The sequence below is a fragment of the Hippocampus bargibanti genome, linkage group LG02 (genome assembly GCF_051943395.1).
Source record: "Hippocampus bargibanti isolate YZ-2025 linkage group LG02, ASM5194339v1, whole genome shotgun sequence".
NCBI lineage: Eukaryota > Metazoa > Chordata > Actinopteri > Syngnathiformes > Syngnathidae > Hippocampus > Hippocampus bargibanti.
Window position 1 is genome coordinate 1556623 of NC_142735.1, and position 16416 is coordinate 1573038.

At 41.0% G+C, this 16416-nt stretch overlaps 1 protein-coding gene across 3 annotated transcripts in view; it reads right to left on the reverse strand.

Moving 5' to 3' along the window:
* LOC148901099 (glutamate receptor 3-like) overlaps nt 1–16416 on the reverse strand; it is a 205863-nt gene that overhangs the window by 10338 nt on the left and 179109 nt on the right. For all 3 annotated transcript variants that reach the window (XR_016118217.1, XM_089019967.1, XM_089019977.1), the window contains exons 17-18: nt 10193–10440; nt 8327–8441 (exon numbers count right to left, since the gene is read on the reverse strand). Coding sequence is in view for 2 of the 3 variants with exons in the window: in XM_089019967.1 (XP_088876093.1) it covers nt 8327–8441; nt 10193–10440 (363 nt within the window). In the remaining variant the exon portion in view is untranslated. The remainder of the gene's footprint in view (nt 1–8326; nt 8442–10192; nt 10441–16416) is intronic.

Below are 16416 nucleotides of genomic sequence, written 5' to 3' on the forward strand. Positions count from 1 at the left end.
ATCAGCCTGCCATGCCTGTTTTTGGAATGTGGGAGGAAACCGGAGGACCCGGATTAAACCCACGCGGACCCGGGGAGAACATGCATACTCCACACAGGGAGGTCGGACCGAGTCTTGAACTCACAACCTCTGCACTGTCAAGCTGGCGTGCCATGCTATGACTTCAGTTTGTTCGGCATCAGGAGGATGATCATCGCTCCCAACCCCCAACATACATATTTTACCTAATTCTTTTGATGTGTCTGCCACAACATGGTTTTCAAAGCAAAAAAAAAATAAGTTTAAAGACCACAAAACTGGACTTGCTTTGCGGTAAACATGCCCTTCGTCAACTGCATTTCATCTCTAAAAGAAGTCTACATGTGCCTGTCTGTATAGCGCAGTCAAATTTCCTATATGCTAAACAATATGTCAAATATAAAAACAATGACAAAGAAAATTAAAAGGAAGAAAAAAAAAAGGATATCTCGATCAAGTAGTGACATAACTACTCCCTGTCGGAAAAAATGACCCTAAGGGGAGTACACAAGCAATGCATAATGCACAGAGAGAAGATTACGCCACGGTATATGCCTCGGAGACAGTTTATGATGACCCGAGCATCGTTTTGGCTTGTGGGGGACATTGATTAACAATGCAATTACCCTATAACATGCTCCATGTCTGAAAGTCAATCTCAGCTGCAACATTGTGTTATGCTGAAGGCTAAGAAGTAAGCGAGGAGGGTGAACGCTAAAACCGCAAGTCATAAGCATGATGCAAGTAATGCACAATGTGTAAAGGTGAGGACTCCGAGCTACACTTAATCGGACCTCTCAAATGACTTGTGAAAAAACAACAACTACATAACGTGGCGAACAAACACAGATTGCATGTTAGAGTAATGGGGAAAAAAAAAACGATGATGACATGATAGCTCCTGGAGATGCTCTCAGTAAGAACCAAAAAAAGCTATCTAGCTAGCTAGCAATCTATATAACTAGCTAGCAACCTATCCATCTAGCTAACAATCTATTTATCTAGCTAGCTAGCTATCTAGCCTTGTTTTGAGTAGCACTTGCTGAGTGTGTATGTGTGTGTGGGGGAGATGCCTTTTCACAAAATCAGTACAGTGATACAGTGAGACCTCAACTTACAAACACCTTAACTTACAAACTTTTCGTCTTACAAACGTCAAATTTATGAAAATTAAACCTTATAATAAGCACTATTTTCATAATACACACCCACCACGGCTGGCGGAGTGATCTTCGGTGGAAGCACACGACCGAACAGCACCAGAGGTTAAGTTACCAACAGTCCTTATGGAAGGTGACTCTCCTTCCATAAGCCATCAACGACCATCAAAAAGGTAAATAAAACTTTATTTTACAGCACAGTTTATTCCTTTAATTACAGCCCTCATGTAATGCGCCTCTCTTTCCAAACAGCAATTCTCTTTGACCTTCGACCTCCAACGCCATTCCATCAAGCCATAAATGACCATCACAAATGTAAATAAAGTGACTTTATGATACAATTCAGTGTATTTCTTTCATTACAATGCAATAGCACATTTATTATACATAGAATAAGGTATGTTGTGTGTAGTTTTAAGGCTTATTTAGTTGAAAAGTATATTTTATGGAAACCCGGGAACGGATTATTCCTATTTTAATGGTTTCCTATGGGAATTTTTTTTTTTTGAGATACACACTTTTCGCCTTCCACACTCTGGGAACCAATTAAGTTCGTAAGTTGAGGTCTCACTGTACCTTGGCTCACGAACTTAATTGGTTCCCAGAGAGTATGTTAGGCGAAAAGTGTGTCTCGCAAAAATTAATTTCCTATAGGAAACCATTAAACTGAGAAAAAAAATCTGTTCCTAGGTCCCCATGAAACATAATTTTCGACTTTCTAAATTTCTAAGCCTTAAAACTACACAAAATATATCTTATTTTATGTATAATACATGTGCTACGGTATTATAATTAAAGAAATAAACTGTACTATATAATAAAGTTGTTGTATTTAGCTTTATGATGGTCGTTGATGGCTTGATGGAATGGATAGTTTTTTGCATAAAGTGTCTCAAGGAGCTCTGGGTTGTACATCTTGGAAGTTGTGATATTGCAACAGCAACTAATGCAACCAGACACACTAGAAACATCATTAATAGCTTGTTCCCTTGCTTGTCTTTTCATTTCAAATTGAACTGATGGCCAGTGCGGGTTATTTGTGGAGCCTGATTGATGGGCATTTTAACCTTGCAGTCTGCACTCTGCCTTTGAACTATCAAATTTGAAATAAGTCCAAATTTCACAGTTTTCTATCCATTTTGTCACTCTGTCGTCTGCCTGTCTCTTTAATGTTTAAACCACCCCCAGTCACTGCTGCGTTCTTGACCAATCACGTGGCTTTAACCGAAGACCGGGGGCGGGGAATGGAGGACAAAAAAAATGTCGGCAGCCATTTTCTTTGTTGGAGAATGGCTTCACTCTCTCTCTGTCTGTAACCCCCCCGACCCCTCACTGCTGCATTCTTGACCAATCGGGCTCGTTCGCGAACGACACATCAGTCATTGTGGCAGCTCTGTGTGCATCCCGAAAAATAGTTTGTATGCCAAGTTAAAATTTTCATCAATGTAACGTTCATAAACCGAAAAGTTCGTAAGCCAAGGGGTTCGTAAACCGAGATATCACTGTACTCGTCACTCGCTTTGATTTCGCCTTTAAACAGCCCTGTTGAGACTTCAGTTGTCGTGCAATCAGCCTTCTTAGAATATTCTTGCGCCTTCTTCCCAACTCTGATATTGACGAATTGACTTCATAAAGCACTGAGACAACACACTATTGTCATCAGTAATCAATGCCCAGATCCATTGAAGCTCCACTGCAGTCTTTGGGGGTGGAATCGTCCTCTAAACTAATGTCCTTTCCGTGCCGTTTGACACATGTAAATTGTCAGCACATATCACGGGATTGGCAGTAAAAACATCCCTTCCAAGTCAAAGGCCTCGTACTATCCATCATCTTTGCAAAAAAAGCACACTGTCCTGATCAACTTGAAGCATTTCCATTTTTGCGTGTGGAAGATTCATGCAAGCTTTTTAAATTTGGCTTATGCTGCCGTCTCATCTCATCCTTTCCCCTTAGCCTGATGCTGTATTACAAATGCCGACATATTACATCCAGACAGTCAGGCAGTCACCTCAGGTCAAGGTTAATGCATTGTTGTAAATTTACCGTTTGTAAACCGAAAAGTTCGTAAGCCAAGGGGTTCGTAAACTGAGGTATCACTGTATCTAAAAATTAAGTCTATTTCTACATTTAAATCTTTCAATGTTGGTAGCTGGAATATTAGAGAGTAACATCATTTTTATACTAGGATACTTACTGGTCGGTAGCAACCAGTAAATTTGGATGGTGGAGATTAGTTGTCTTTCGGTGTGGCCGGTGACGTTGATTTAATGATTATGTTATCACGGGTATTGTTATGTTTCTGTTAAGGTCATGTTTGTTGTTGTTCCCTCATGTGCCTTTTTTGTCAGCATCTGTTCTCGTCAACAGTGTCCCTTGTGTTGAACCAATCAAAACCTTTAGTGTCTTGTACAGGTGTTTTTCATTGTCTCGTCACTCTGCTTGCATTTAGTTCCCTTTACTTTTCTGTCATGTTTTTTTTTTTTTTTTTGTTACTCTGGTTGCTGTGGTTTTCTGGACTTTTTGTGTTTGAGTGAGTTTTTATTTTTCGGCATAGTTTTGTTTATACTTTTTGTTCAATCCATTTTGTCCAGTCTACCCTATTCCTGTCTGCCTCCTTGTTTTTTGGGGGTCCTCTACCTACCACCATGCAAAAATAACATGTTAAAGGACAACCGACACCATTTTTTTGTTTCCTAACTGACATCAGAAAAACGTTTTATTGCATCTAAAATACCCAAAACACGCAGGCTGATATTTTTAGTCAAATGCAAAACACCAATAAAAATTAGTTAAAGTGTCCCAAATCTACTTGAAAATGGGATGGCAAGTTTCAGAAGGTCCCGTCCCACTTGTTCATGACATCACCCCAGGACGTCTTGCATTGCTGGAGAATCAAAACAATGGCTTCACATTCGGAGAAGATGCTTTCTTGTTACTCATCCAGTTATGAATATGATTCCTTCCGTATCAATTCGAGCCATCAGGACTCCAATGTAGCGTCCCAGAAAATGCACAAGATGGCGCCCAAGCTCCGTTGGAAATGGGCTAATTTGTCTGCTGGGAATTTGTGTCAACTAGTATCAAATAGTGGTCTTGGTGTAACACACAACGATTCACCATCGCGTTAGTTATGTGTTTTTCCTTCTAATTTCGCCATCAACACGAAGTTTTCAAACCAAACAAAGTCCCAAAATGCATTGTGTGTCACTTTCTCTGTCAGGGGCATTCCAGACATGACGTCACGTCAGGCATCGTTGTCAACTCGAAAACAAGACTTCCTGAATATTCAGCGCGAGTCTTAAAGCATAAGATATTGCAATATGCTGTGGGATCTTTGTAAATTACGCTCAGTCGAAGTCGTTTGAAGTGGTTTTACAAATTATGGACACAACTTGTCTGGAGACGTCGGTTGTCCTTTAAATGCATTTGGCCACAAAAAAAAACATTTCAACCTATTTTTTTCAACGCAAACTGTCTAATATTTACACATTATTCCAAATATATGATGCGTGCATGGTGAACAGTGTTAATATTTGATTATATAGTCCTCCCACTTAAAACTGCTTAGTGTCAATTTGTCGCAATGGATCTCTCCCACGTAGCAATCTGCTCAGCACCGACAAAGTGAAATGTCATCAGAATTTGCACGTAATGACAACATAGAGGAGTGATCAAAACATGACATTATTTACAGGACATGATGACACTCTTAACAGGGTGGCATGTAAACAGAGAAGCATTTAGCAACTTTGTGATTGTCATGTTACTTGTTGTGGTGCATGAAATAATTAAATTAAATGTACAAATACTGGAGACTTGTTAATGAGAGAAGTCCTGCAACTGACAATTAACCCTAATTGGATGGAAAAACATGTGCCGGTGTCCGGATAATGACATGATTTGCTAGTCTATGACCGTCTGTCCATCTGTCTTCTGTTTGATTACATTTTAGGGGGACAGTATGGTACATATGTCTGTTGGTTGGTGTGTCAATTGCCATAAATCATTTGTGAGCTGATGTTCAAGACACATGAGCATACTGTCGTCTGTAAACAAGAACTACAGTAGTAGGCTTCGTTACCGATGTCTATGAATCACTTATTTTCATGAACCTAAACTACATTTTAACCTTTGGACAGCTGGGAAATTAAAATAAAGACCTTAAAGAGGGTATTTTTTGGGGTAAAATGTCAACAATTGAAAACTAATTGACACAACGTATGCCAGATTTTGGGAGTGAGAGAGAGAGAGAGAGAGAGAGAGAGAGAGAGAGAGAGAGAGAGAGAGAGAGAGAGAGAGAGAGAGAGAGAGAGAGAGAGAGAGAGAGAGAGAGAGAGAGACATACGGCAAGAGAGAGAGAGAGAGAGAGAGAGAGAGAGAGAGAGAGAGAGAGAGAGAGACAGACAGAGAGAGACAGAGAGAGAGTGAGAGACACACAGGAAGAGACATAGAGAGACACACAGGAAGAGACAGAGAGACAGTCAGGCAGAGAAAGAGAGAGACAGAGAGAAAGAGAATGTGTGAGAGAGACACACAGAGACTGAAACACAGAGACAAACAGTGTGATAGAGAGAGAAAGAGAGAGACATACGCCAAGGGGCAGAGAGAGACAGAACGACACACAGCGAGAGACAGAGAAAGAGACACAGACAGACTGAGAGACAGAGAGACACACAGACTGTGACTGAAACAGAGAGAAAGATGTGTGATAGAGAGAGAAAGAGAGAAAGACAGAAAGAGAGACCGACATAAAGAGAGAGAGAGAGAGACAGAAATAGAGAGAGAAAGACAGCCCAAGACACAGAGACAGAGAGACAGAGAGAGGGAGAGAGAGACAGACATACTGACCAAGACAGAGAGAGACAGCCAGACAAACCAAGACACAGAGACAGACAGAGAGATAGAGAGAGAAAGAGAGTGAAAGACAGACAGAGAGAGAGTCAGAGAGAGAGAAAGACCGAGAGAGACAGAGAACAAGAGAAAGAGAGATAGAGAGATCGAGAGATACAGAGAGAGAGATCGGAAGCCATGCGGGGTGGTGCAGGGTTTGATTCCAGCTCTGGGCTTACTGCGTGGAGTTTGTATGTACTCCCTGTACCTGTGTGGGTTTTCTCCGGGTATTCTGGTGTCCTAGATTTCAAACACTTGCATGGCAGTTTAATGGAACACTCTCGATTGTCTCTATGGGTTAGTGACAGCGCAAATGATTGTTTGCAAATTTCCCCATTGTGGGACGAATAAAGGTTTTCTGATTGTCTATGTGATCTATATTCATGGTGTACCTCACCTTTATCGGTAATGGTCATATGGGTGTTATGGAGTATTGTACTTCGAGGTGTTCATCTCTCCATTCTGTTTTAGAGTTAAACGAAGCTGTAGCACATAGCGGAACATCGAGGCTGAGTAGGTTCTCCTCAGCAACAAATCTCAATTGACTTTCCATTGACATCATTTCCGTGGTCCAGGCTGGCACTCTGTAAAACTGCCTTCGAGACAGATGGACTGCTGCTTCACTGCTTAATTGTGGTCAGGTCAGGGCCAATTGATGATAAATAACATTAACAGTGTAATAGTACAGCTGCGTTTCACACAGGATGTTGGATTGTATATCGTCTAACCAATTCCCTGACCCCATCTTATATCATCCCATTAGAGGTGACAGCATCATTTGTCTTTACAGTGACCTGCAATGTTAGGACTGTAATACAGCTGTCCCATATGTAATGCAACGAAAATAGCACTATACAATTGCACGTCATCTAAGTAATGTTATACTTAGATTTCATGGTTGAGCGAGGGCTTAATATTTGCACCATTAGCTTCCATGATGGGAAAATCGTTCATCATTTAGCCACAGAAGAAGAAGGGAGGGTGTGAACAAAAAAGAAAGGGTCAATGTTGGGTTATTAATGAGCTCAATAGTGGAATTAGACCGTAGGTGTGTATTGTTATTATTATTTTTTTTATCAGATGATATATTGAAAACAAATGACAAGCTTTGAAATGTCAATTATAATTCTCACGTTGCAATGTGCAATGCTTAGTCCCCTCAAGACGCCGCTGTTCCCCTCTCCATGAAACCATTTTACCAATCGGTACCACTGACATTCAGCTACTAGTACAGTTTAACGAAGGGCCTCAGATTTTAAAACATGCTGGAAATGTTTACAACCTCCAGGAATAAGATTTGAGGATTAAAGTGTCACAGGTTGTTGATAAATCAAATTCAGGTGACTGCTTTTACTGTCACGCGCTAAGGTCGCTAATTGCTAGATGCGCTACACTCTCAAATCAACTCAAGAGTACTTCAAAACTTTACAATTAAATCTGTCATTCTTATGTGTAAAGATGGAAATATGCTACTCAATTCTGTGTATTTAATTAGTGACATTCAGTGTATCAGCTAACTAGCTATCTAGCTAGCTATCTATTAGTTATATAGCTATATGCTGTGACTGTAAAGTGTCCTTGGGAGTTTTGAAAGGCGCTTATAAATCAAATGTATTATTACTATTATCTCTCTGGCTTGCTATCTAGCTAGCTATCCATCTATTAACTGGCTATTAGCTAGCTAGATAGCTTTTCTCTCTATTTGAGTTTTTCCGGGTTGTTGGTTATCTATTAGCTATCTACTAGCTGGCTAGCTAGCTTTCTGTCTATTGACATCTGGGTTGAGTTAAGGATGGTGCGTGTGGCTGCCGCTGTTCACCCACAGAAAAACTTCATCCTGAGACTGTAAAGTGTCCTTGGGAGTTTTGAAAGGCGCTTATAAATGACCCCATGTAATTATTATCATTGCATTTCCAGAAGGCTCGATGGGCCGAATGTGAGCCGAGCTGCCGTGTAAGCATGAATAAAGACGGCCAAACTTTCATAACTGCAGGGCAGATTTTTCACGTCTTAATTTGATTCTTATTCGCTGGTTGTCACGAAATGTCCCGTTTGCTAAGCAGGGCTCCTTTTTGTTTTGAGCTGGGGTGTTAAACCGTCTGGTCAGACCAATCCGTCAATTTGGTGACGTGCCTATGGGCAAGCAGCTGGTTGTACGTGGCGAGGCATTTGGTTCGGTTCTGGTTGGCTTGCTGTAACAGCCTTGCCGATTACTCTGCACTGCAGTACCCGATTGTGGTGACATCGAGGCTGACCTTGGAGTCACCTCCCCCGCTGCCGCACTCTCCCTTGTCGTACCACCATTTGTTTTTCAATTTGTCCAAGAGGCCTTGCTCATTCAGTTTTAAAACTGCCAGGTTAACAGCATTTCTTGAAACGATAAAACATAACTTGTAAGAAAAGGCACAGGTCCGTGAGAAATCTAATGCAAAGTAATGGGTGTACCAAGCACTGTGATAGGTCAGGGTAGAGAGGCTACCGCCGTAGCGAGGGAGGAGGGGGGGGGGGGGCTTACGCATAGAATCTGTTAAGCAGAATGTTCTGGGAAAAGGACAAATTGCGGTTTCAGAATTTCAGGAATACGGAGAGATAAAGAGAGGCTCACTTCAGGTAAAGACGGTGTTAAATCTTGGAAAGGTGGCAAGAAGACGGTTACGTCGTTTAGAACTCAAGTGTGCGGGATGCGGAGTAACGGCAACATATCATGCAAATAACATTTGTCACAAGTGACGGCACAGCTTTTAAAAAGGCTACATTGAAAAAAAACATTGAACCGTGAAATTAAAAGTGACTATGTAACAGTCAGGTAGGACGGAAGGCGAGATGGGTTGGGAATGGGGGACAAGAAGAATACATAAAGAGATGTGGAATGATTCTTAGAGTTAACGCTATTGCTTCGATTTGATTTCCAACAACAATGCTAGTGTCGAAAAATCATTGAAAAGATAATGATGGCAGGAAAAAAAATATATACAGTGACACCTTGGCTTATGAACTCATTTTGGTTCCCAGACAGAGTGTGTAAGGCGAAAAGTGTGTATCCCAAAAACGTATTTCCCATAGGAAACCATTAAAATGAGAATAATCCGTTCCCAGGTCCCCATAAAACATAATTTTCTACATTCTCATTTTCTAAGCCTTAAAACTACACAAAATATACATTATTTTACGTACAATAAATGTGCTATGGTATTATAATTAAAGAAATAAACTGTACGGTATAATAAAGTCGTTTTATTGACCTTTGTGATGGTCGTTGATGGCTTGATGGAATTGAGTGGCCGGTTTCATCAGCATTAAACACTTGATGAGGAACGTAGCCTTCTTCTTTCACCATCTTGTAGAATGAGTCCTTGTAAGTGCTTTCTCCGCGATAATTTTACCTAGTTCCTCACCAATGTGTTCTGTTAAGCTGGGTTGATAGCTTTTTCATCAAGTGTACAGATGGCTTGTGCGGGTTATTTGTGGAGCCTGATTGATGGGCATTTTAACCTTGCAGTCTACACTCTGCCTTTGAACTATCAAAGTTGTAATCCATTTTGTCACTCTCTGTCATCTGCCTGTCTCTTTAATGTTTAAACCACCTCCCCTCACTGCTGCGTTCTTGGCCAATCATGTGGCTTTAACTGAAGACTGGGGGCGGGGAATAGAGAAGAAAAAAATGTCGGCAGCCATTTTCTTTTTTGGAGAATGCCTTCACTCGCTCTCTGTGTGTAACCCCCCCCCCCACTGCTGCGTTCTTGACCAATCACGTGGCTTTAACCGACGACTGGGGGCAGGGAATAGACGACCAAAACAAGCCGCCTGCCATTTTTTTAGGAGAATGGGCTCGTTCGCGAACGACACATCACTCATTGGCAGCTTCGTGTGTATCCCGAAAAATAGTTGGTATGCCAAGGTAAAATGTTCATAAATTTAACGTTCGTAAACCGAAAAGTTCGTAAGCCAAGGGGTTCGTAAACTGAAGTATCACTGTAAGTGCATTGAAAACCACATCACCGTTACCTCTGGGTCCATTAAAAACAAAAAGGGAAGATGAGAAGAGAATGACAACAAGGGGACATCAGGGTAGGTGGAATACTATAACAACATGGAGGATATTGTTATATTATTCCACCCACCTTAATGCTGAGCCTTTGGGCGTCGCCACTCCGTAGCCTTTGGAGTCGAGGTTCCCGCCCACTTTCATGGTGTCGCAGGGCTTCCGTTGCTCGATGTACTCGTTCATGGTGGACTCCAGGAGAAAGGCGAACTTGCCCTTTGACTTTCGTACCCGGGCCACGCCGTCCGGTGTGGTCTTAACGAACACGGAGGGTTCGGCTGATTTCATGTACGACCACATCTTCTCGTAGACGGCTATTTTGGATCGCTGTTTCGGAAAAGAACAAAAGGGAAGAAGGAGGTTCAGGAAAGCTATAATCACGAGCGAGCCGTTATGGATTTTGTAAGGCATTTTGAGCTTTATGATCACTCGATTGAAAATGGTATGAAGAAGTATTAAAAGACACTCTTGGACAAAATCATCATGATATCTTGAAATACAGTAAAGTCTCGTTATATCGATATCGGATATATCGATAGTCCCGGTTATATCGATACTATTTCTATGCACGCACGGAGAAAATTACATGCAAACAGGGTCGGATATATCGATAGTCCCGGTTATATCGATATTTTTTCGGACTCCCTTGAATATCGATATAACGAGATTTTACTGCACTTCAAAAAAAAGAAATCTGTCGGATTTTAGCATGATCACAAAGCACAAGAATCGACAAAATCCTACACCACCACCCCGACTTCTTGCTATTTTAGTACAGTGATACCTCATTTTATGATCCTAATAGGTTCCCAGAAAGTGTGTGTAAGGCGAAAAGTTTGTCTGCCAAGCATTTATTTCACATAAGAAACCATTAAAAATGAGAATAATCCGTTCCCGCGTCCCCATAAAGCACAATTTTCCACGAAATAAGGCCTTAAAACTACACAAAGTATACCTTATTTTCTGTATAATAAATGTGCTATTGTATTGTAATAAAATAAATAAACTGTACCGTATAATAAACTCGTTTTATTTACCTTTGTGATGGTCGTTGATGTAGTTGCCTCTTGATGATATCCGAGTGAAGTTGCCGTGCTTTCTCGGCGATAATACCCTCACACACTGTCCCCTGCTAGCTGCTTTTCATTAATCTAAATCAAGAGAAGTTTTTCAACCTCTTCTATTGCCTCAGACCGTTGCTTAGACAACACAGAAACACCCTTAGCCACACGTAGCAATGGCATACTGGGACGCTAAATCACACAAACGCACACCTTGTTCGTGTTTCTCAATGATCTTCTTCTGTTCGACCGTAATTTTCTTTTGTGTGTGTCCTCTTCGGCTTAACACTAGCCTGTGGTGGGGTCTTTTTCGGTCCTAAAAAAAGCAAAAATATCTACTCGATAACAAACCACGTTTGCACTGAGTGCACTTAAAGCAAGTGGGTGTGAAAAACGTGTGGTTTGATGTTCTTCCGCCCAAAACTAGTCCGCCAGCCATTGCGGTGCTCCGGGTGTTTCCCGAAAACTAGTTTGTATGCCAATATTATATTCTCGCAAATTTAATGTTCATTAGATGAAAAGTTTGTAAGCTACACACAGACGTTTTGTAAGCTAAAGCGTTCGTAAGCTCAGGTATCACTGTACTTGCCTTTCTATCACTCTCAAACGTGTACTGTAAGGAGAGCGTCGGAGAAGGCTGGTTGCTCATTTACCAGGCAGCCGTCGCAGACTTACTCCGATGCGCATCTTCCAAGTGCCTCAGGTCAGGATTAGTCAGCCGGCAAATGCCGGGGAAGTCGAGCACTATCTATAATAAGCATCAATTAAATTATTCAATGGAGCTGGATTTATTTTGGCATAAGGTGTTGCGCGCTTTGAACAGACGCTGGTACGTGGAAGTCAATACTCTAGTGCTTGGAGTCCTGGCTATATTTAATTTAAAACTATAGGCGCTGTACTGTCAAGATGGAAATGATGGACAAAATTGGATCATTTTCAATCAATCAATCAATCAATCAATCAATCAATCAATCAATCAATCAATCAATCAAAGAAACCAAATGCTTCAAGAGAAGAGTGTCGGGGAAAGGATATTTGTCTGGAATACTGTGAACGGACTTGTATCTTGATATTCTCAGAAAATCCGCCATGTTCCTCATCATAAGGCTAAAAAAAATTACAGGACACACCAAATATGTATGTGGAACTGTCGCGGCTTGGAATTGACGCAGATTTACGTGGGATAGGCGATGTGGGACAATGAGACAATCTCTTTTCATCAATGGATGCTACAATTTTGTATTTGCTTTCAACTTTTAGCTTGTAGTAGACATGCACATTCCACCATGACGTCCCTGATCCACTGCTGAAACGGAAGAGCAAAATCAATAGGTTTCATCCTTTGGGGATTGTGGCAATTCAGTCGTTGAGAAGGTGAACAATGGAATCCCGAAGAAACTCAAAAAATGTGTAGGAAGTTAATAGTGCGAGCTTATTACAAAAAATAAAGAAAGCATTCAATGCCATTCACAAATTTATTCGGGAATTGAAAATATGACACAGAGCGCCCTTCCCAAATTTGTTTGGGTTTTTTTTTTTTTTATTGTTTGGGTGCCAATAAAGCGCTGGTTAGACCTGGCCATGTTTTTTTTCTTTTCAACGAGGGAGCAGCATTTCCCTTTTTTCCATGTTTGCACTTTGTTCCAGCTTCAGCTATTGTTAAAGCGCTATATAAACAAATATTGCATTGCATTTTGGACAGGAATTAACTATTTTTTCCTGATGAAAGAAGAGAGTCTAAGGTTTGAATGTTTATTTAGTCCTAAAACTCAATTTTCTGTGGGTCCTGCAATTTGAGTGACAATGAGCGGGGGTGCCAATAAAGCACTGGTCAGACCTCCGGCAATGTTTTTCCCCTCCACGAGGGGGAAGCATTTGCATTTTGTCCATGTTAGCGCTTTGTTACAGCTTCAGTTGTTGTTAAATCGCTATCTTTTTATTGTATTTTGAACAGCTGCCCCCATTTCAAGCTCAGATAATTCCAGACCCATAAAATTTAGGAATTAACTTTTTTTTTCTGATGAAAGAAGAAAGTCGCTAAGGTTTCTTACGCTGTATTGAATGTTTATGTAATCCTAAAACTCAATATTCTATGGGTCCTGGAATTCGATTGACAATGACAAAAATGTACATTTGTTGTATGTATGTTTATGTATGCAGGTAAAATCCGAGTTACGACCAGGTTCCGTTCCGACAAAACGGTCTTGAGTCAAAAGGTCGTAAGTCGAAATCCATTCACAATGGCCGACGTGACGTTTACATGACATTTTCGATTGGTTATTATTATTATTATTATTATTATTATTATTATTGTTGTTGTTGTGTAATGATGATCATATGTTACTTCCGGGTTGGTGCATGTGGCTGCCGCTGCTCACCCACAGAAAAACTTATCGTGTGACTGTAAGGTGTCTTTGAGAATTTTAAAAGGCGCTTGTAAATGAAATGTATTATTATTATTATTATTATTATTATTATTATTATTATAAAAACCCTGGCACTGGAGCGGACACATTTTTTGCACATCATCTAGCAGTCAATGAGTTTACTTGAATATTTAGTTTTTTGCACTGTTTAATACATATACTGATGAAAGTAAAGGAACCACCCACAACCCCCCCCAAAAAAAATCTTGATGATTATCATTATTTTAACCCGAGTTAAAAAGTCATTAGCCCAGCGTGAAAAGAACCGATCCCGTAAATCTCCGGTAATGAAGTTGAACAGAATATAAAGCGGAATGATTTGGCATGCCCACTGAGCTTTGTCACCATGTGCCTTCCAGACCAGACTCATCAAGCGTCCCAACAAGCCACCTGAACAACATATTCATTTCTCATGCAATCTCTATTAAGAAACAAATGCATTAACCTTGACCTGAGGTGACTGCCTGACTGTCTGGATGTAATATGTCGGCATTTGTAATACAGCATCAGGCTAAGGGGAAAGGATGAGATGAGACGGCAGCATAACCCAAATTAAAAAGCTTGCATGAATCTTCCACCCGCAAAAATGGAAATGCTTCAAGTTGATCGGGACAGTGTGCTTTTTTTTGCAAAGATGACGGATAGTACGAGGCCTTTGACTTGGAAGGGATGTTTTTACTGCCAATCCCGTGATATGTGCTGACAATTTACGTGTCAAACGGCACGGAAAGGACATTAGTTTAGAGGACGACCCCCCCGCCCCCAAAAGACTGCAGTGGAGCTTCAATGCGTCTTCAAATGAAAAGAAAAGAATGGATCTGGGCATTGATTACTGACGACAGAGTGTGCTGTCTCAGTGCTTTATGAAGTCAATTCGTCAATAGCAGAGCTGCGAAGAAGGCGCGAGCACATTCTAAATAGGCTGATTGCACGGCAACTGAAGTCTCAACAGGGCTGTTTAAAGGGGAAATCAAAGCGAGTGACGAGTACAGTGATACCTCGGTTTACGAACCCCTTGGTTTACGAACTTTTCGGTTTACGAACGATACATTGATGAAAATTTTACCTAGGCATATTTGACCACAATGAGTGATGTGTCGTTGGCGAACGAGCCTGTTCTCCTCACAAGAAAATGGCAGCCGACTGTTTTTGTCCTCTATTCCCCGCCCCCAGTCTTTGGTTAAAGCCACGTGATTGGTCAAGAACGCAGCAGTAAGGGGCGGGGGGTTACAGACAAAGAGAGAGAGTGAGGCCGTTCTCCAAAAAAACAAAATGGCATCTGACTTTTTTTTTTTACCTCTATTCCCCGCCCCCAGCTAGGATTTGATTGGATTTGCCTTTATTAGTCTCACAGTGGAGAAATTGGAGGGGGGTGGGGTTAAACATTAGAGACAGGCAGACGACTGATAGAGTAAGAAAATGGATAGAAAACAGTAAAATTTGGACTAGTTTCAACTTTGATAGTTCAAAGGCAGAGTGTCGACTGCAAGGTTAAAATATCCTATCAATCAGGCTCCACAAATAACCCGCACAAGCTTTCTGTACACTTGATGCAAAAAGCTATCAACCCAGCTAAACAGAACACAACTGATGAAGAACAAGGTAAAATTATCACAGAGAAAGCACCTACAAGGGATCATTCCTCAAGATGGTGAAAGAAGAAGGCTACGTTCCTCATCAAGTATTTAATGCTGATGAAACCGGCCACTCCATTCCATCAAGCCATCAACGACCATCACAAAGGTAAATAAAACGACTTTATTATACAGTACAGTTTATTTCTTTAATTACAATACCATATCACATTTATTATACATAAAATAAGGTATATTTTGTGTAGTTTTAAGGCTTAGAAAATTAGAAAGTAGAAATTATGTTTTATGGGGACCTGAGAACGGATTATTCTCATTTTTTGGGATACACACTTTTCGCCTTATAGACTCTATCTGGGAACCAATTAAGTTCGTAAGGCAAGGTATCACTGTAGATACAATTCTGTGTAAAAATCGGAAGAGCCCATCAGAGACCCGTTATGCACCTCATTTAACAGTGTGATCATGAAAAGTAGATAATTACTGACTGAATACGCCTGGAGCCTCGCTGGTCCCCTCAAAGAATTTTACAATCACGTCTCAACGGCAAAAGCCATGTATCTTACTGATGTGCAGGTGTGATAAAGATTGAAGAGCAGCATGTGTGCATTCACTACTGCATTTTCACATAAAAATCAATTTCACGTCTCAGCTATTATCACGCAGACATTCAAGATTCTGCATGGTCCAACACAAGGTTTAATGAGTAGGTACTTCTGGCTAGAGTTGCATGAAGAGGAGACAATTTATTCCAGGAATCCTGAGGTTACTCTGCAATCACATCGACACTATGCAACACATCTCTCTAGGGCCTTGTCAATGTGTGTTTCTTGAGAGGATTGACTGATGGAAGTTCTCTAAAGATTACAGCTTGTTTGCATAGAAGAAGAGCTTTATCAAAAGTAATGATAGATGACCGTGAGATAGGCGTAGCCTCTGGCAAAGCTTTGTCCTCAGGGACAGACTTCAAAGATGTGTCAGTCTGAGTTTGGGATGCTGCGCGAGTACACTCCTCAGAGCCAGCACTTCTATTCCTTCGTACAAAGGTGTCAGAGATGTTTGTTCGGTCAGACACTGTGGACAAAGGCTCGAACACAGGAAGAGTGTCTTTTTCTGCCGGCAGGGGACGCAGCCATTCATGACCGACACCTAACTAATGCAGTCGTCTGCCAAGCTATTCATTGACAGTGTATGCAAATTTAAATGAAACATTCGTAAAACATC